Source organism: Pipistrellus kuhlii, unplaced genomic scaffold (genome assembly GCF_014108245.1).
Source record: "Pipistrellus kuhlii isolate mPipKuh1 unplaced genomic scaffold, mPipKuh1.p scaffold_m20_p_2, whole genome shotgun sequence".
NCBI lineage: Eukaryota > Metazoa > Chordata > Mammalia > Chiroptera > Vespertilionidae > Pipistrellus > Pipistrellus kuhlii.
In genome coordinates this window covers 63,130,196-63,151,448 of record NW_023425515.1, presented here as the reverse complement: position 1 = coordinate 63,151,448, position 21,253 = coordinate 63,130,196, and the positions used below count along the sequence as shown (strand labels likewise).

The window sequence follows — 21,253 nt, the reverse complement described above, 5'->3', positions numbered from 1 at the left end:
CTCCTTGCTTCTCGCTGTAGAATTTCCAGTCAGTCAACCTTCCTGTAGTTCTGGGCAATGTCCGTTTTATATTTTAGTTGTATTTTATTGAAATTGTTGTGTGCGGCTGCGGCTAGGTGTTCACCTGGGCGCAGCCATCTTGGATCGCTTTGAACATTCTTATACAGAAAAGTATTCAATGGAAGGATTGGTAATGAAAATAAAGATGAGAATAAAAGATAAAGTACTCAAAAACACAAATGCATTCACATCTTTACACAGTATTGATTACTTAGCCATTAATCTTGAAGATATATAAAGTAATAAAAGCATAAAGATTGAAGTTTTCTAAGATCTGGAGGAAATAGTTGTTTGCAAGACTGTTTTCAGTGTTCTTCTCTCTGAGAAAAAATTTTAGATTATCCAAAGCTGGGAGAAAGATTAAACATTTATTTATTCCACATAAAATTATAGGTTATTAGTTCTCCTCTTCTGATTTTTTTACTCCTAATTTTATTACCTTGCTGGTTATTTTAATTGTGCAAGGAAACATACATGTAAACTCTATTTTGAAATGACAGATATGGAGACAGTTTTTCAGTTTAAATGTCTGTCGTATTCTGATGTGCTCAGAGAATACTAATGTCTAAGCAGAAAAATAGCAATGCTTCTGTCTAGGATCTTTATGAAAATCTTAAGCCTTAGCCTATGCTGGCCAGCCTGATGCTATAAAAACACAATAGACCTTTGAGTACTTGCTGCCATACTTTTTCACTAACCTCATCCCATAAGACAACTTTTCAACATTTTTGGTGGAGATCTCAGTTGCCTTAAATTCTATTATATAAAAACCCACTGTCCATAACGACCAGCTGAAGGCTCCAATGAACACCGGAAGTCAGTCCTGCATCAGTGCTGGTTTGCCGTGGCAACCTACACTGACTGCCCAGAGGGCTGTGGATCAGGCCCGGAGAGAGGCCTGAAGAGAGAAGCAGAGTCTGATCCTCAGCCTCCATGGCAGTTGTTGATCAGCCGTTGCCTCTCCCTTTCCCTCCAGGCTTCATCAGCAGCATGCCTCTGTTTCTTTCTGGGCCTCCAAGCAGGGCTGCTGATCAGCCCCACCTCTCTGATCATGCCTTGAGATGCTGACTGGCATGGAAACTGACCAATTAGAATCAAATCTGGGTGAAGTGTGAGGAGCCAATGACTGCCTAGGAGGCAGAGCTTTTGATGCCTACTGGCATAGAAACCGACCAATCAGAACCAAATTGGCCAGTAGGGGAGGGCAGTTGGGGGTGATCAGGCAGGCAGAGGAGTGCAGTTGGGAGCAACCAAACTGGCAGTCAGGCATCCCCAAGGGATCTCCAATTGGAGAGGCTAGGCTGAGGGAAACACCCCCCCCCCCCCCGACACACACACACACACACACACACACACACACACACTCAACCATGCATGAATTTTGTGCACTGGGCCATTAGTTTGTATTATAATTATGAGCAGATTCAAATGAAGGAATACAGATGCAATGTATTATTTCAAAGAGATTGTACTCAATAGAGTTTTGGCTGAGTGGAAGGCCAGCCAAAGACAAATACAAAGAATAATTAGAGGATGTGTAATTGAGACAGAAAGTCAGCAGAGACTGAAATCAGGTGTTACATTGTACCTGTACTTTTTAATGGTAAGGACAAATAATATACAGCCATGGTGCCCAGCCAGTGTGACTCAGTAGATTGAGCATTGTCCCATGCACTAAGAGGTCACTGGTGTGATTCCTGATTAGAGCACAGGTCCTTGTTGCAGGCTCAGTGCCCATAGGGGCATGCAGTAAGTAGCCATTCCAATTATTCCCTCTCATCCATGTTTCTATCTCTGTCTCCCTCCCCCCTCCTCTCTCTATAAAATCAATACAAACATCTTAAAAATAAAAATACCATACTGATTCAAATATAAATAAGCACGAATCATCACATTCTCATAATATACATTTTTTCTTTCACTGGCAAAATACTACAATACATTTTCTAGAGGGAAGTCTATTCTTTGCTCCGTATGTTTTCCTTATGCCAAAGAAGCCTGTGCAAAACCCGTTAACAGTGGGTAGGAACAGAATTCCCTATGTCTCACAGGGAGTGTACAAGTGTGGAATAAACAACATGAAGTAGAGAAAACTAAAAATAAAAAAAGTGTGTGGGTGGGGAGTATTACACGGGTGAAGAGATGGTGGGAAAACCAAAAGCAACAAAAGAGTAACTGTCCTTTGCAAAGGAAATTCACAGCAGCTAAATTCTCAGCTCAAGAGATTTTTTAAATGAGCAAAAGGGAAGTGGAGGAAGTAGATTTTTTACCACACTTTACACCTGACCACACACTAATCAGTGACTAATCAGTTGTCACACTTCTCTGTTTACTGCTGGCCGTGGAAGAAGTGTGTCTGCAGGGCTGGTATATAGTCACCAACTTGATTAAAAGCAATGCAGATTACGGATGTGAAAAAGAGAAAGAGGAATTATTTTTCTTTATATTTTTATTGTGATATAATTATATTATTTTTTCTCTTTTTAATTTTATTTTCCAATTACAATTTATATTCAATATTATTTTGTATTCATTTCAGGTGTACAGCTTAGTGGTTAGACAATCATATACTTTACACAGTGGTCCCCTTACTATTTCCAATGCCCACCTGACACCATACAAAGTTGTTACAACATTATTGACTGGATTCCTGTACTGTCCTTTCCATCCCCAGACTGTTTTGTAATGACCAGTTTGTACTTTTTGTTCCCTTCAGATAGCTCTCCACAGCTGGTTAGTGTTGCAGGTGCTCTTCCATCACAGTACCAAGTTCAGCACTTTCACTGGTGACAGGACAGCTACCATGACTTTTTCTTTAGTCCTGTTTTTACAATCTGATCATCCTCTTCATCTTCCTGGTTTGTGTATTTCTTCCTATTAATGTCATAAATATATTTTATAACAAGTCAAAAAAAGCACTACTCCCCAACCTCCCATCCCCCAAAAGCCAAATGTGATTGTAACATGTCCACATTACCAGATTTGCTCTAAATAAATCAGTCTGGTTTTAAAAGGTTTCTTAAACCAGTCTGTGTAAGAAAAGGTTTTTGTCCCCAAATTCTTTTACATTAGAATGTGTGTTAGATTTGATCGAGCAATTGAATTGATACCCTTCCCCTGGGAACTGGCTTTTCAGGCCTTTTCATTATGGACATTCCCTTTGCTGACACCACATTTCATTTGCTGTGGCCACATTCCATGATCTGCCCTCCGGATGTGCACAAAGAAGTCTGCACACAGAAACAGCCCTCCAAAAGTCCTTTAAAGCCCCCTAACTCCCGTCACTGGGGCTGAAGCCTACCAGGCTCCGCCACATGTTGTGCAGATGATTGAATAAATTCATAATCCCTCACCATTCTGGGTCCTGTGTTCCTCCTTTGGCGACCTAATAATTTCAAGAAAAGAAATGGTGGTGGGTCTGGGAAATTAGCAAAGATGGGAATGGGGAGTCCCAGGAGATAAGAACGACCAGATATTCAAGGAAGGATGCTGGAGAAGATTTCCAATGAAACCAGCTTTGTGTTTGTTAGAAAGGTGGCACTAGAAGTGTTTGGCAGCATTTTATAGCTGAGAAGTTTTATTTTGTATTTCAATTACAGTTTATTAAGAGTTAGTTTCAGGTGTAAAGCACAGTAGAAGTAGGGTAATTACCAAGCAGCTGTTTAGGGTAAAATAAAACAAAGCAAAAAAACAAAAACAAAAACAACAACAAAAAACACACAAATAAATGGGAACAGAGCATAAAGGAAGACATCGAGTGACTAATCAGAGTTTTTAAATACAATCATAGCAGAGATGTTTTTATAACTGTATTTTTATTGTTGACACTCTTACAGATGTCCTCATCCCCTTTGCCCACCTCCACCCAGTCCCCACACCCCCTTCCCTCTGGTTGTCTGTCTCCATGGGTTAAGCATTTAAATATGTTCTTTGGCTGCACTTAAAACTCAAAATACAATCATAGCAGAATTTTAAGTAGAGCAGTTTCTTCCCTTATATGAGGAATCTCAGTTTCCTCTGATCTCCTGGTAGTTCTCAGTTTCCAAGTTTGCTTCACTGTGATCTTTGTGGCTTTCCAGAAATTCCAGTCTAAAACACATCATATATATATATATATATATATATATATATATATATATATATATATATCTCCAAAACTGTCTTGGCTCAGTGGATAGAGTGTCAACCTGCGGACTGAAAGGTCCTGAGTTCGATTCCGATCAAGGGCATGTACCTTGGTTGCAGGCACAATTCCAGTAGGGGATGTGCAAGAGGCAGCTGATCGATGATTCTCTTCCATCAATGTTTCTAACACTCTATCCCTCTTTTTGTAAATATATATATATTATATATATATATATATATATATATATATATATATATATATATATATATAATTTTATTTATTTCAGATAGGAAGGGAGAAAGAGATATTGTAGAATGCCTCCTGCATGATCCCCTCTGGGGATCAAACTTGCAACCTGGGCATGTGCCTTTGACTGGAATCAAACCAGGGACCCTTCAGTCTGCAGGCCAATACTCTATCTACTGAGCCAAACTAGCTAGGGTACATCTTTTGTGGCTCAATGTCTTCCTTCATGTCCTGTCCCTGTTTTCTTTTACCCTTAATGTCTGCTCAATAATCACCCTCTTTCACTTCCCCTTTGGCTTCCTTTTCTCTCTTTTGACTTTTTCTATTTATTTTTATGAGCCACTTAAGTCTCCCTTGTCCCTGTTCTATTTGGCGCTGTGTTAAACTTTCAGCACTTAATGTGGTGTGAATAGCATCTATAAATCTTCCACAATCATCTCAGGAATGACTTCTAAGCAGCTCATGATGAAAGGGGGATTGCTCTTCTTCCTGTGGTAAAGGTTATGGAATTCCACGCTCATTTATCCTGACTTGTTTCGCTGTCTTTTCATTCTTCAATAATAATTGAATGTTGAACTTTAATTTTCTGTCTTTGAGGAGAATTTGCATCAAGTTCTCCTTCCTGGATGCTATACACACACACACACACACACACACACACACACACACACACACACACTGGTAATACGCAAATTAGCCGGGTATCACAACTGGCTCAGGAAGAGGCTGCATCACAACCACTCAGGAAGAGCTGAGCCGGCAGATGGGCAGGAGTGCACTGTGTGCTGCCCCCAGCCCCAGCGGACACACACCAGGGGTGGAAACATGCTCTGAGCAGCCTTAGCGTGGCTCAGATCACACCCCTGGTGGGTGGTGGCAGCAGCTGGAACAAAGCAGCCCTGGTCCCAGGTGCCTGGCAGTGGTAGGAGCAAAGCAGCCCGGGGCCCAGGTGGCAGCAGCTAGAGTGAAGTGGCCCAGGTCCTGGGTGCCAGAGGGAAGCCAGTGCCAGCAGCCAGGGGGAGGAAGGTCATTTCTTGCACGAATCTTTGTGCATCAGGCCTCTAGTATAAAAATAAAAATAACTATATAATATATGCTCATGGTAAAAAATTCAAACACTGCTAAAAGGTGTAATGAAATGAAAGAATCTCCCTTTAACGTCTCTCTGGCCCCCCATTTGCACTCTCCATTGATAATTAATTCCTGCTAATCAATCTGTGTTTATATTTTTTGAAGTTTGCAATGCATATGCATATATGTTAATTTCTAAAGTAGCTTTCTTTTAAAAAGGCTTTTCTTCCCACAGATAGCATTGAATATTATCCTCGTTTCTTCTTTGTTTCTTCCTTTACTTTTCATATGACATCTTCTTATCAGTCATTCTTTTTGCCACAATTTCTAGAGTATCTACTATGTACCATGAAGTGTGAGAGAACAGGAAATACTAAAGAAGATACAATGAAAAAAGTTCTTGCCCTGACAAGTGTGGCTCAGTTGGTTGGCCTTCATCTGATGATTATTGGTTTGATTCCTGGTCAGGGCACATGCCTTGGGTTGTGGGCTCCATTCTCAGTCAGGGGAATGCAGGAGGCATTGTATTTATGTTGTTCTCTCACATCACATCAATGTTTCTTTCTCTCTAAAGACCAATAAACTATTCTTAAAAAGAAAATAGTTCTTGCCCTCATGGAGCGTATAGCTCTTCATTTTTAATTTTATTAGCATTATTCCTATATTTCTCTTTTGATTAAACTTCTAACTTTGATTTGTTAACTGCAATGATAATTATGTGTAGAATACTTTGGAGTTGTTATATATATATATATATATATATATATATATATATATCGTACAAACATATTTGATGTTAGTAATTCTTTTGCAGTTAATTTGCAGTCTAATTGGTATTTTCATATATAGTATGTTCCTGAAGTTTTTCTGTTTGTATCTTGGTGGGTTATGATCTTTATCTTTGGTGTCAATATTCATTGGATCATCAGGTACTAATGAAGTGCTTGCTTTTTATACACATACTAGAGGCCTGGTGCACGATTCCCTGCATGGGTGAGGTCCCAGGGGGGGTGGGGGGTGGTCGGCCAGGACACTATTGGCCCTTTAGTCAGGCGGTGGGACGTTCTTTCAGGCCTGAGATCTGAATCTGTCCCACTGATATTGTTGCCGATTATTGGGAGCCATCTGGTGGCCACTTTTATATTGTTTCTTCCTTGCGAAGTGTCTAGATAGGGGAAGTGGCCATGGTGCCCAAGGCTGACTTCCAGGAAGTCAGCCATGCTGTTGGGATTGTGTGCCAGAGGTGCTGGACTACCAGTGGTGTGTGGCCTGTTCTCTGAAGATTAGACCTGCAGGACTACTGAGGAAGTGAGTGGCTGCTGGGCCACCGGCAGGGGTTGTTCAGCTGAGTGGCGCTCCCACTGTGGGAGTACACGGACCTCGAGGGCCAGCTCCTGCATTGAGCATCTGCTCCCTGGTAGTCAGTGCATGTCATAGTGACCGGTCGTTGTGGTCATTCAGTTGTTTGATCGCTTAGGCTTTTATATGTAACATGGTTATCTCTCTCTCTCTCTCTCTCTCTCTCTCTCTATATATATATATATATATATATATATATATATATATAAAATGTTGGCATATAGTCAACACTATTCTGATATACTTAATTGAACATTTTTATTTCTACCAACACTGATGTTTTTATCACAATAAAAATAAAAATAATCATATTATATTAGGCTTATATAAATGTAGAGACATTCTCTTCTGTGGTATTAACTTCCCTTTTATGTGTGAATGAAGCACTTCTTTCTCCTCTGTCAAATACTGGCAAAGTTCTTTTACACTTCTGCAAATATCAACCTTGTGCATCTTTATTACTTTCTCTTCCTTGTGCTCTGGCACACTGAGCTGTCTTTGTCCAACAGTACAATTTTAACATCTTTTCTTTGGTCCTTCTGGGAAGAACCCATTTCTCTCTTGACGAGATGATATAACAACCCTTAATAATTTCCATACAAAAAGCAAACTATCAGTTTTAGCTCTCCATATGCATTTGTCAAGACACAGCAATTCAGTGTTATTCCAAAGTTCAACTAGTTTATTTGATATCTTTATTTTCTAAAAGCCAATGATATTTTTTTCTTACATACATGTTTCTTTCAGAGAAAATGATTCATGTGATTAGTTCTATAAGCTATTCCATAAATCAAAAAGCATTTTCTATCTTTTGACATATTCTTCCAGGTCAAAGAGCTCACCTTTCTAACTACAAATACCCTCAATTATTTCCTGAGCACAATACTTTTACTTCCTAGATCCACAACCTTTCAACCCAGATTTTTCTTTCTAGACCTCTTCCAGCCCATATTCCCCATTTTAATGGTTCCTTATACTTTGTTCTTGAGAAAACTGCATAGATAGTATTAGTAAACAAAGAGTCTTCCATCATTGTCTTGTTTTCTGGGACATATTTTCTGTTCCTTCAAACTAATAGAATCTGAGCCCTTCTTAAGAATACTACTATCATCATATTTCTCCAAGGAAGGTCATCTTTTGTTCTATCCCACTTCTCCTCACACTAGAACAGGATCTATAGATATTTTCAGACATTCTTGACCTGACTTTTGAAAATCACTGTGTACTAAGTCTTACACATTTGTGATGTCCTATCTCATCCTTCAAACAATGGTTTCTGCCCCCAGGGAGAAATGGTTTATCCTCTCTAATCTAATCTTTGCCATCCTGGAGGACCTCTAGATTAAACATTGAAACAAAACAGGAAAAAAATCTGTGGCATTTCTGCTGTTTGGTGATCACTATTTTTGGTTGCACATCTCAAGCAAGGTTTCATTGACTTCATAAGACTTTCCATTCTCCATTTCTCTGGTCCTTTTCTAGCTTCACTAAACTTCCTTATCATCTCTGCCTAATCTGCATGTGTTCTTTAAAAGTTTTCATATGAAATGATTTATTTTACTTTCAATCTGTAGAGACCCAAATATGAGCAATTACACCAAATGCTTTGATCTTGGTAAAGTAGTAAGTGAGCATTCTGACTTTAGATTAAGGTGAGGCTGATGTACAACTAGATCCTCCTTACAGAGAGGATAGACGGTATTGATTATTTCCAAATACTTTTCTGAAAATTCTACTCTTGTCCAGTTTTTCTGCTCATTCTTAATGGGGATCTCATTTGAACTCTCTTTCAGCCTCCTCATCATCCCGTCCTGCCAGAATGAGCTACCACATTTGACTAGTGCAAACTGTCATACTCAACATGGGTCTCTACTGCCCTCTAATGCCCACTATAAGAAGTGACCCAGGTGGACAGGTTGAACCTGTGGAAAAAGTTACTGTGAATTAATGACAACCATGGCTGGAGTCCCAATGCCTCACATCCATACTTCTTAAAAATCTCTTACTAACATTATCTATCTATATAATAGAGGAGTTGCAAATTAACCATAATGCCATAATGTCACAACCGAACAGCAGGGACCTGAGGCTGCATGGTGCCTGGCCTGGGCAAGGGACTTCAGGCAGCACCCCTGCCCAGCAGGGCTTGACAGGGGACCTCAGACAGTGCCCCCCACCTGGAGGGGCTTGACAGGGGTGGAGCTGGCCAGGTCTGGGTCTCACCCAATGTGGGTGTGGCTGGCTGGATCTGGGTCTCCTGCGTTTTCAAAGCATATGCAGGTGGTGGACTGAGACTTGACTCTAGGTCCCGTGGTGCACCTCAGACTCTGACAGGAGGGAGATTTTCATATACATTTTACTAATTTTCTTTCTTCTCTGACACTTCTGTTACAGAGAAAGGGCAAATAGCAATATTAAAATATTTCCTCTAATTAATTCCCTTTTAATGTGCATGAACTTCATGTACCAGGCCACTAGAATTTTATAAAATTACAAACTTTGTTATTTTTTGAGGACCATTCCTAGATATGCTGCCTCAATCTCAAATTAATATGCTCACATAGCCAATTGTGTAAGCACTCTCTCTTCTCTTGGAATATCTGTCTTCTCTTTTCACTCTGCCTCTGAAGAAGTGAACCTTCTTTGATCCAAAGAGGAATCCATATTTTAGGGTAGAAAGAGCAGATGGAGAAATAAACAGAAAGAGCAGAAATAGAGGTAAGTTTGGACAGCTCTTTCCATAAATGTATAGCCAATGGGAAGAAACAATGATTAATACTAGAATAAGATAGCATAATTGATAAAAGGGTTTCTTCAGCAAGGAACATTAAAGTTTCTTTGTAAGTTTATAAGAAACCTCTGGTAGAGTAGAAATAATGACTGGAACATGTCCCAGAGCAAACAGCGTATTTTCCTACTTTTCTTTCATCTCATATTTTTCTACTTTTCTTTTCTTGTATCTCCATGCTAAAATATTAAGCACAATGTATTGAATATAAATATGGTCAATAAATATTTCCTCAAATTGTACCAACTGGAAAACATTAGACTGGTCAAATTCTGTAGCTCAAATTATCAAAACTAGGGATCTCTTTAAACATTCATGCTTTTGTCTGAACAGCACTTCCCACCATCTCTTACTTTGGAAGAAAACAGAGCTTAAGGAGAGAAGCTGCCTTACCATCATGGTTTATATCAATCTTATGAAACACCAAGTTGGCAAATTCTTCAAGACTCAGTTTGCTGACCATTAAGGGCTTGTACAGTCTGCAAAGAGAAATTAAATCAGGGAGTTCCACTTGGCTGGAAATAAATACATTTTATGACACTTCTACCCCAATGTGACAGAGTTTGGGGATGTGTACATATCAGTGCTACCTGTTCTAATTGTTAAAAATAAAAGATTACATGCCAGTTCTTAATAGTGAGGCTTGGAAGTTAAATGAACAAAGTACAGTCTGAAGTTCGATTTCATACAGCACAGAGGGATCTGTTCAACATGTTAGGTAGGTCACAAAAGATGCCAAGAGCCCACCAGAGAAAAAACTTGTAGCAGTCACTGTCGTAACAACTGCAGACCCAGAAAACAATGTTTTCCGTTCCAGACCTAATGTCTTTGACCTTATGAATGAACATAAAAGGATGATCTGTAAGTCCCTAAGGCTTCCTTTCTGGCTTCTGACAGTGGAACCTCTTGTCCTTTCTGTCCTTTTATAGATGTTCGACTGGGAAGAGATAGGTATGCCTTGGAAAGACACCGAGTTTCTCTCACACTCTGCCAGCACCTCTTTGTAAAAAGTTTCAGGGGAATCAGGGAAAATGTCACTTCCATTTATCCCCCCACCCCACTCCCTATCCAAGGTGATTAAATTAAATGGCCTATATTTGACATTGAAATTCATAATAAAGTGAAAGAGAGACACACAGAGAGAATAAATTAGAAACACAGAGAGGATAAATTTGAACATAATTATCTTGATTGAACACCAAGGGATCTTTGGAAGCACTGGTGGCAACACATTTCAATTAGAGGGCATGGCCTTAAATATGACTATCTCTTTTTTTACTGCTTCCAAAGCACTACTAGTTTTGAAGCCAGGATTAATCATAATAAATAGTGGAAAAGCACCGCTTGTGGCTTTAGCAAGTCGAGGTCTTACCGTCAAACATAGGGTAATACTTAGAGTGATGGTTACATCTATGGAGCATTTTATTATATGAAGTTTTTAGGGTTTTTCAGTGTCTTAGCAGAGACCCCAACACATAGAAAATGTGGGTATGCCTCCATATTCCCACATCCTGAATTGATACTATACTACAAGTAAGAGTCATAATAAAATATAAAATTTATAGGAGTTGTCCACCACTCATTCTCTGGCAATGTCCGTGAGAGTGAATGCTTGAATAGAAAGTGACAAAGCTTGAGGGGATAATATTTTTGAAAGGAATTGTCAGTGTGCCTGTGTCTTCCCTCTTCTTATAGGAGAAGCATGTGGGGAGAGAGCAAGGAGGCATAGTTTGTTTCCTTCCTCATTTAGCACATGCATTTGGCTGAGCCGTTCTCTGGCCACTCTCTGAGTGGGAGCAGGAGGAGGTGTGAGAGAAATGGAAGCTACAGAGCTCTGACTTGGTACTCTCTTGGTTATCTAGTTTCAGAGCTCCGGATGGCAGATGTCTAAAGTCTACCCTTTTCAGCGCGCCCTCCCACCCCCCACCTCCTTTTTATTACTGAGATTCTCTCTTGCAGTTCTCTAAACATAAGCAGACATTTTTATTTCAGCTGATCCTTCCAGGCTCCTCTACAGCTCCCAGGTATTTCTCAACACATTTACACAATTGGCATCTTGGACTAGACAATTCTCTCTTGTTTAGGATCATCCCCTGCAAAATGCTTTACAGTAGCTCTGGTCTCTAAACATTAAGTGGTGGTAGCACTATACCCTCCCCAGCTCCCCAGCTCCCCAGCTCCCCAGCTCCCCAGCTCCCCAGCTGACAACCAAAATATTCTGTGACATTGCCAACCATCTCCCGGAGAGGAGTGTACAGTCGCTCCTGGTTGAGAGCCATTCTCTCTAGATCTATCTCTAGTTTCCTTCTTTTGAGGTTGCCTCACTTCCCCAGGGGCTCAGCTGGACAAGATCTAAGACAGCGCTAACACAGCTTCCGCTCCCAGTGACCAATATCTGATCCATGGAGAAACCCAGGCATCCTTCATCCCAACAAACTCTAAAACTGCAGGCATTTCCTGAACATCATTCCTCTAACTGCTGCCTGTTCAGATATTTCAGGTCTGACTCAAACACTCAACACTGTGTTCCCACATCACAATGGTCTCCTCAAAACCTCATGCTGTCGATTTTAGGACCTTTATCCAAGAAATCCTTTCCTATAATCCTTCTCACAAATGCTCCTCTTGAGCATTGAAGATCTAACCACTTATATAAATTCTGCCTATAATCTAATTGCTGTATTAGATCTATTAATGCCTAGGCTGAATTCCATTTCCACATTTTGATATCAGGTGTTGAGAGAATTCATATTGTACAGTATGTATTATTTTTTGCCCTGCTGGTTTTTGTTTTTTTTTTTTGCCATAATATAGAAACTTATATTCACAGGCCACTAATTTTTTATAAGTACATATTCCATTCAATTAATTTTAAAAATTTAAACATTTTCCTTTTTCAGGTTGTTTTTGCATTTTTACTTAAGGGATTCTGTGATGTAAGTCATAGAACTTCAATCTTTATGACATTAATGATTCTTTTCCTAACCTAAAGTAACTAATGTTGACTTTAAAATAAAAATTTAGTGGCTAAATGCAAATTACCAAATTTCCAAGAATGTTATAGGCATTTATATTTCCTCCACAATGTTTACGGGTACTCTTCTTATAGTGTCCTTGCCAGAAATACATCTTATTGTTTTTATCTTTATTAATTTAATTAGAGACAAATAGTATCCAATTACTAAATGAATATCTGCTCTGAACTTTTATTATTTTAGTTTCTCTACTTTTTTGTTTTTGTTTGTTTGTTCTCTTCTTAAACACTTTCAGAAAGCGCTGAATTAACTGCCTAGTATTTATCTCTCTCTGACTCATTAAGTTACACATTTTAATTAATGAAAATCTATGTAATTTTCCCATAAAACTTAGACAAAACCCCTTTTATCCTTTAGTTCTTCCTAATTCTTTTGAGACCCTGATAACCCTTTCTCTCCCCTGTGCATACGGCCTGGGGATGCCGTATGCACAGATCCTAGGATAAGAAGCTCTGCTCTGGATACTGCTTTAAGAGGTTTCCCCTAACATTTGTATGCTGTATTAGATGTGCAGTGTTTTTAAAGTAAGTTGGAATATATTTACTTAAGAAAATATTTTCAAATTGATATGGGATTAGGCACTCTCTGTAGAACATTTTAGATTCTTAATTTTGTGTTGCAAAATGCAGAATTTCTGAATTTAGTGCTTATAGAATTTGATTACACAGTGCCCCTTAATACATTTTTGTGAATGATCTATGTGAGATTAAAGTGGAAGCAATAATAGTATTATCATATTTTTTAATTATTTTCATATTTATTAGCCTTACATTTTCTAAAAGTTTTATATTTTAACTACTTTGTCCATTTGAGATATTTAATTAAAATTATAGTTCCAGCCTTCTTTTGCATTTTCACTACTATTTCTGCTATAAATTATGTTTGTAACTCAACTCTTTCGTCTATAAATGAGAGAATTTAGACCAGATTATTTCTAAGACAACTGATTCTAATGCTGACTCTGTTTTACCGTATACTACATTCATGTTTATTTACTTCATATACTCATTTAGATACAGTCTCCCACTTAATCACCTTTTACTTTGAAATCCATATTATCTCATACAATGATAATAACTATTCCCACCCTATTGGTAAAGGGCTGCTAAATTAATAAAAGGACTTACTGAACTTTAGGGATGGAAAGGATTAGGTATTCCTGAACTATCTGTCAGAAATACTTTAGTCAGCTTCCAGAAAGATTAGTCCTCAGGTATCTTTAGTCTTAGTCCATGTCACTTGTTATATAAGCTATAATATCTTCTACATTAGCTGCTCTTTGCAAGACTTTCAGCACCAAAGCAGAGAAAAAAGGTACCGTATTTTCCGGCATATAAGACGACCCCCTAATTTTACAGTTAAAATATAGGTTTAGGCCTATATGCACTGTATAAGACTACCCCCACTTCCAAGGCAACACCAGTTCTTTTTTTAATAGACCGCCTCTCTAACTCAGCCAATCCAAGCAGGCTTTTTATGCATGCAAATTATACATGTTCTGTACCCGAAGCTACACTGTGTTCTAGTAAAAGACCCACTCAGATTGGCCAGAGTCAGAGAGGCGGTCTATTAAAAAAAGAACTGGTGTTGCCTCGGAAGTGGGGGAGTAGCCTTATACAGCGAATATAGGCCTAAACTTATGTTTTAACTGTAAAATTAGGGGTCGTCTTATATGCCGGAAAATACGGTAAGTTGTTTTAGATTGTTAGGTTTATTTCATTTTTCATTTCAATACTCTGCTAAATTTGTGAACTTCAGAGTGGACTACACACAGAAGAAAATGATTTGTAGTTGTATACTCAGTAACCAATAAGATAGTGAAACTTAAATTGTTTCAGCAGTTCCAAATGCATCTCCCAAAATAGCCTATCACATAGCCGTAACCCACTCCATAGGGAGGAAATTGAATTAACTATAACATTCTGCAAAGGGTATTTGACTACTTTGCTCATCATGAAGATGTTCAGCAGTTCCTTTTTGTCAATAGAACCATTTCCATCAGCATCAAACATACAGCTTAAAACACCACTTTAATTTTAGCTCCATTTTCCCTCATACAACTAGATTTACAGCAGCAGTAAACCCTAAAAAGTCAATAAACCCATCTTATGGAGAGTGAGGTGGAAATAGAAACAAATATTTTAAAACAATTGTTTTTTTTATTTGAGAAGTTATCATTTATGAGCAGACTTTTATAATAGTACAATTTAATATAACCCACAAATTTTTAGCATAGAACTTTCTCCTGGTGTTTCATTTAAAAAATAATATATAGGGCCCTGGATGGTGTGGCTCAGTTGATGGAGTATCATCCCATGCAACAAGAAGTCACCAGTTAGATTCCTGATCAGGCCACATGCCTGGGTTCAGGCTCAATTTCCAGTAGGGGGTGGGCAGAAGACAGCTGATCATGTTTCTTTCTTTTATCAATATTTCATTCTCTCTCCCTTTTTCTCTTTAAAAAATAAATTAAAAATAATGATAATATAGCCGAAACCGGTTTGGCTCAATGCATAGAGCGTCGGCTTGGGGACTGAAAGGTCCTGGGTTCGATTCTGGTCAAGGGCATGTACCTTGGTTGCGGGCATATCCCCAGTAGGGGGTGTGCAAGAGGCAGCTGGTCGATGCTTCTCTCTCATCGACGTTCCTAGCTCTCTATCTCTCTCCCTTCCTCTCTGTAAAATATCAATAAAATATATTTTTTTAAAAAATAATGATAATATATAGGTATGTGTATAGGAAAAATGGGTATAAAAAAGGAAATTATTGTAGTAACTTTAATAGGTAGGAAAGTACCTTTTTGAAGAAAATCCCTACTTCTTATACCTAAAAAAAAAAAAAAAAAAAAAAAAAATGGTTCTAAAATGCCATGACAGAATACTGAGCCCTCACCACTTAGCACCTACAGTGGTTGTCTTCTCCTCCGAAAATTCAGGTGTTGCTGTTCACTCAGGGAGAAGACCAGGTACTCATTTTTAGTGGAAGGAAAGCATCTCAAGTTGCCAGATTCTGCACTCCTTTTTAAAGATGCTGGTTGATCATTTTGGACTGCTAAATTCAGGATTACTTTTAAGGGACTAATTTTTGGTGTCAACCAAAATTTATGAGCTTCTTTATTCTAGTAATAGAATAAAAAGCCTGACTCTTAAAATGAGTGCTTTCTATACATCTGTGTGGCATTAAGCTTCCGTTTCTCTGTGCTATGGAAAAAAGATGCTGTAAGCTTTAGAACTCATCACGGTATGTTGTACAAGTGTTTGTGGACATAATAAAAGTTATATGATGCTTCTACTTAAAAGAAAAAGATGTCATATTAGTCCATCTTAGAAAAGATTGTTTAAGGGTTGCAAATTTAGGTAGTTCTTTTATCCTTTTTTAAACTGGTGAAATGTTCTGAAAAAGGCAAAGTCGTATAATTCATAAGAACCATATACTTCAAACTTTGTTCAGCCAAACATTCAACCATCTTAAGAAAGGTGGTCAGCTCTGGTGTGTGACTCACTCTGCTATTTTTCCATGAGTGATAGAATATCCAGCCCAAGACATGCTGTCAGCTGCATTTTCTTTGGAATATTTGGAATGTCAAGTTTTTGTTGTTGTTTTGTTTTTTAATCTTCATTGTTGAAAGTATTCCATATGTACCCTTCCCCACCCCTCCCGCCATTGATCTCTTTCAGCCCACACCCACCCTCCCACCCGTGGCCTTCACCACCCTATTGTCTGTGTTCATGGGTTTTGCGTTTATGCAGACAAGTTCATGGGTTACCATATGCAGCAGCATGGATAGAATGTCATTTTTTACAAAACTGGATGTGACATAAAGTACCCATTTCCCTTGGAAATAAGTGTTTAGACTCATTGGTCTATAAAGTGATATGTGTTTGTCCTGAGGCTAATTCCACCAGATTTCTAAGAAAAGCAACTGAGAAATCAGTAGGTCTGGATGTGAAGCAGAGTCTGTTTGATTGGGTAATGTTTTTGTTTTTTTTTTTTAAGGAAAAAAAAAAAAGCAACAACATCATCTCCGATATTGGAAGCCAATGTGCTAGTCACTCTAGCATTATCTTAAAAATGTATTACATTTTAAAATATTCTTCATGTTGTGAATTTTTTACTTCTAGAGTAAAAAATATGTAAAAAAAAAAAAAAAGCATAAGATATTTTAAAATCATATCACTGTATTTGGGTGTTAGAGGTTTTTGTGTGTGTGTGTGTGTGTGTGTGTGTGTGTGTGTTTAATATATATTTTATTGATTTTTTACAGAGAGGAAGAGAGAGGTATAGAGAGTTAGAAACAACGATGAGAGAGAATCATCGATCAGCTGCCTCTTGCACACCCCCCACCGGGGATGTGCCCACAACCAAGGTACATGCCCTTGACCAGAATCGAATCAGGGACCTTCCAGTTCACAGGTCGATGCACTATCCACTGAGCCAAACTGGTCTCAGTGGGTGTTAGAGTTTTTCATTTTACAATTTAGGCATCTTTACTCTCCTGATAACTTTAATACTTCTGATGAGACTAGAGGCCTGGTGCATGAAACTCATGCATGGGTGTGTGTGTGTGTGTGTGTGTGTGTGTATGTGTGTTCCTCAGCCCAGCCTGCACTCTCTCCAAACTCAGACATCCCTCTTACAATCCAGGATTGCTGGCTCCCAATGGCTCATCTGCCTGCCTGATTGCCCCTAACCACTTCTGCCTGCCAGCCTGATCACCCCCTAACAACTCCCCTGCCAGCCTAATCGATGCCTAACTGTTCCCCTGCCAGCTCAATTGCCCCTAACTGCCCTGCTCTGCCAGCCTAGTAACCCCTAACTGCCCTCCCTTGCTAGCCTGGTCATTCCTAACTGCCCTCCCCTGATGGCCTGGTCACCCCTGTCTTCCCTTGCCAGCCTGGTCTTCCTAACTGCCCTTCCCTGCCAGCCCAGTCACCCCTAACTGTCCTCCCCTGCTGACCTGATCACCCACAACTGCCCTCGCCTGCTGGCCATCTTGTGGCAACCATCTTGTATCCACATGGGGGCAGCCATCTTTGACCACATGGGAGTGGCCTTCTTGTGTATTGGAGTGATAATCAATTTGCATATTACTCTTTTATTAGATAGGATAAGATGTGGGCTAACAGACTGGTGTCTGGTTGAACGAGTCTACAAAAGGAAATTTGCTCAAGTATTTAAAACACTAAGTGATTTTACCTTTTCTCCATCTGCCTTTCCTATTGCCTGTTACCACCACCTTATTAATCCCTAGCAGAGCTGTGGCTGAGACAAGGGGAACATGTTTTATAGAGCTGAAATTTAAGATGACATCAAGATACTGTATCTCCAGATTTGGCAGGTTATGACCATTATTTTTCAGAAACAGAACTGACAGGTGCAGAGGATGTAATCTGGATGGACAGTATCCAACCAGGGACATGTCTGCTACCAGGTCTCCCTACTGTGTCTTTAGAGCTGACCAATCAACACAGCTGTTTCCCAAAGGTAACAGAAGCACCTTCCCTGAAAAGATGGAGTTGGCGAGTTATAAAGTTGATCCTCCAGAGTCCCCATAACAACTTGATATTTTGTGATGTTTGTTTCATTTTTCAAATCCTGCATCAGTGATCACAGTTTTCAGTGTCACCTGCATGATGAATGGCAACAGGCTAGACTGAGCAATGTTGCCGGTAGAACAGTTGGTGTTTTTGATGAGACACAGTGGGTGGGTAGCCCTAGCACCTTCCAATTCAGGCTCTGAAAGCTCTGGGCAAACCGTATCAGGGAGATGAGTATAAATATTTTTATTGTATTGTTTTAAAATGGACTACCTACTTAATCTACTGCCAAAGTTGATTATGAGTTCAAAACCTTTCTACTTAGACAAGTGCAGCCTCTTCAAAAGCTCCTGGAAGAAAAATACTTCCTGTTTGCATTTTGGCATTTTGCTATGTAGTCAAATAAATTACTCCTTATAGTCTGCAGCCAACCTTCTTTCCAATTATCTTTCTGTTAAGATTTTGTAGAAATTTGCATTAGGGAAATGGTCCCAGTAGATGTGATTTAATAACTTGTATTAGTGTTGGAAAGGGGTTTAAGTAAATGCTGTTTTATAAAGCAAAAGAAAAACAAATGATTGTCTTCAGTTAATCTACAGATCTCAAGGATGGGGATAGGGATGGGGGCTGAGTTACAAAGAAGATGAGGTCTCCCTCCAAATGTGAATGAATAGAGAATGCTCCAAAACTTTTCTTAGGAGCAATTCAAAGAAACACTGTTATGTTCATAGTTCTGTAGTTGGGCTACAGAAGTCTCCAGGACACACAAAATTGTCTGGTGATAGCAGAGTGGGGTTCTTAAACTCCCCGTATTAGAATTATGTTGGGACAATGAAATATGCAGATTCCTAAACCCTAACCCCAAACAACAGCATTAAAATTCCTTGGGATGGGGTATAAGAGTCTGTATTTTTAAATGCTCCCAAGATTTGAAAACCATGGACCTAAGCTGTTTTTCTTATCCACATCTTTCTTTGTAGGCAATGTAATCACCTAGCCATCTCTCTAAGTGGCTATTGTGTCACTTATTTTTACATTTATGAAACCTTATAAGACTGATTAGAAAAATTAACTCTGACATTGTCATACAAATACAGTCCAGCAATTAGAAAATAATTTCAAAATAACAGCCAGTCTTTACTTTCATTTCTGGAACAAACACAAGTTGCACAAAATTTATGCATTTCTTCACAAAACCCCTTTCTCTCCCATCTGCTCTTTCATGTGCTCCTTGCTGCTCAGTCTTCAACAATCTCCATAGCCCAATGTCTTCACTGCCAGCCTAGCATGAGAGCATTTCACCCTCTTACTCTACCAATTTTTCTCATTATTCTGCATCACAAAATCCTAGAAAATCAGTTTGGCAATGGTAGGATCCTCTTTAGAGAATGTGAAAAGGTTAGCAAATTAGGCACACAGAAAGCCATTCTATGAGCCTCAGGAATGAAGAATTTGGGAGGATGTATAAAAAAATAATTTTAATCCAACACATTTATAGATTTATACATCTGAGGATGGAGTGGTTTACAGAAGAGTCATAATAGGGGTCAAGATATGGAAACATGATAGTTTCTCAGGCTACTGTGAGAGTTTGACTCTATTAATATGTTATTTTATAGAAAGGATTTAATACAAGAAAAAGAAGGAAATATATATATATATATAAATGGAGAGAGAGAGAGAGAGAAAGAGAGAGAGAGAGACTTTAAATTTAAGCTTTCTTCTGGTCTCTCAAATTTGTGAAAACTATAAGCATGGTTTTTACATCTATAACAATGTGTGTGTGTGTGTGTGTTTCTGTAGCATTTCTATCCAACAGAAAATCCATAGGTAAAATATGTGGCATCCAGAAAATGTTCATGACCTGCCAAAAATCACAGTTATTTTCAAGATATAGTAAATTTGAAATGCAGATAGAAAGTTGAATTATAAAGCTTATATGCATATGAAAATAATTATTTTTTATTACTAAGTTACGATTTATATTTTTAAAAGAGAATAAAGTCCATGTTTCAAGCACTGTACTAGTTACTTTCCATTCATTATCTTTAATTCTAACAACAATCTTACAAATAGCCTTATTATTATTATTATTATTATTATTATTTTATAGAGGAGAAAAGTGATTATCAGAAAAGTTAAACTAGTTAAAGTAACGGGACTAGGATTTGGGAGAGTCCAGGATTTAAACCCAGTCAGCCTTACTTTACTCTAAGACTTTTGTCCTTTGTACCACCCTATAGTGGCCCCAAAACTCATTACAACTGAATTCTCTTTCTGGAAGGGGTGTCCATAGGCTTGAAGAGATGGGGCATGCTCGATGTAGCATATTGCTTTGGATTCCTATGTGTGAAATCTTTCGTCTCACAGTTGCATAAAATAAGGGCACTCTGAATGTCTGAGATGCTGTCTCTTGGAGCTTGTGCTGCCTTCATACCTGGTCCTGCCCAAGTAAAGCGGGCCTGTCTGCTCTAAGCTGCTTGGCATCAGGGAGACTTTTGAGCACAGAGGGCTCTCGGAGTTACCACTTTCAGGCCCTCCTTCATCCTGCCCCATAGCCATCTGGCCTAGCAGGACAAATTCTCCTCTTGCCCTCTCCTGATGCCTAGTCTTTGATGAATATTTCCTCTGCCATTTGTATCCTTAGTCCCTGTCTCCATAGACAACAGCCTGCCCCAGGAAATTCACCTAGCTGCCCCTCCAGAACCTAAAGCATACCAACTGGTCCTGTTTTCATCGATCCTATTCTTAGTCTTCATCCATGCTCTTGGCTAGGAATCTATAACCTTTCCTTGCTGTGTAGTGGGTTCTTGCTTTGGCTCAGCATTTCCCCCTCTACAAGGCCACACACCTGCATTACAGCCCTGAGTAATCTTTCCATTATCCCCACCCTGTAAAGGCCCTGGGTAAAATCTCACTGTAGATGTCATCCAATATATCTAATATGGTCCTGCTGTCACTCTCTCTCTCTTCTTGAGTGACCTCAAGAAGCAGAGACATTAGGGTAACGTCTTCATTTACTTGATTCAAA

At 39.0% G+C, this 21,253-nt stretch overlaps 1 protein-coding gene across 1 annotated transcript in view; it reads right to left on the bottom strand.

Annotated features, from left to right (window-relative positions):
• GUCA1C (guanylate cyclase activator 1C) overlaps positions 1-21,253 on the bottom strand; it is a 39,445-nt gene that overhangs the window by 4,691 nt on the left and 13,501 nt on the right. The window contains 4 exon segments of the mRNA XM_036445107.1: positions 10,044-10,099; positions 10,101-10,129; positions 14,629-14,694; positions 14,696-14,793. Of these exon segments, the coding sequence (XP_036301000.1) occupies positions 10,044-10,099; positions 10,101-10,129; positions 14,629-14,694; positions 14,696-14,793 (249 nt within the window).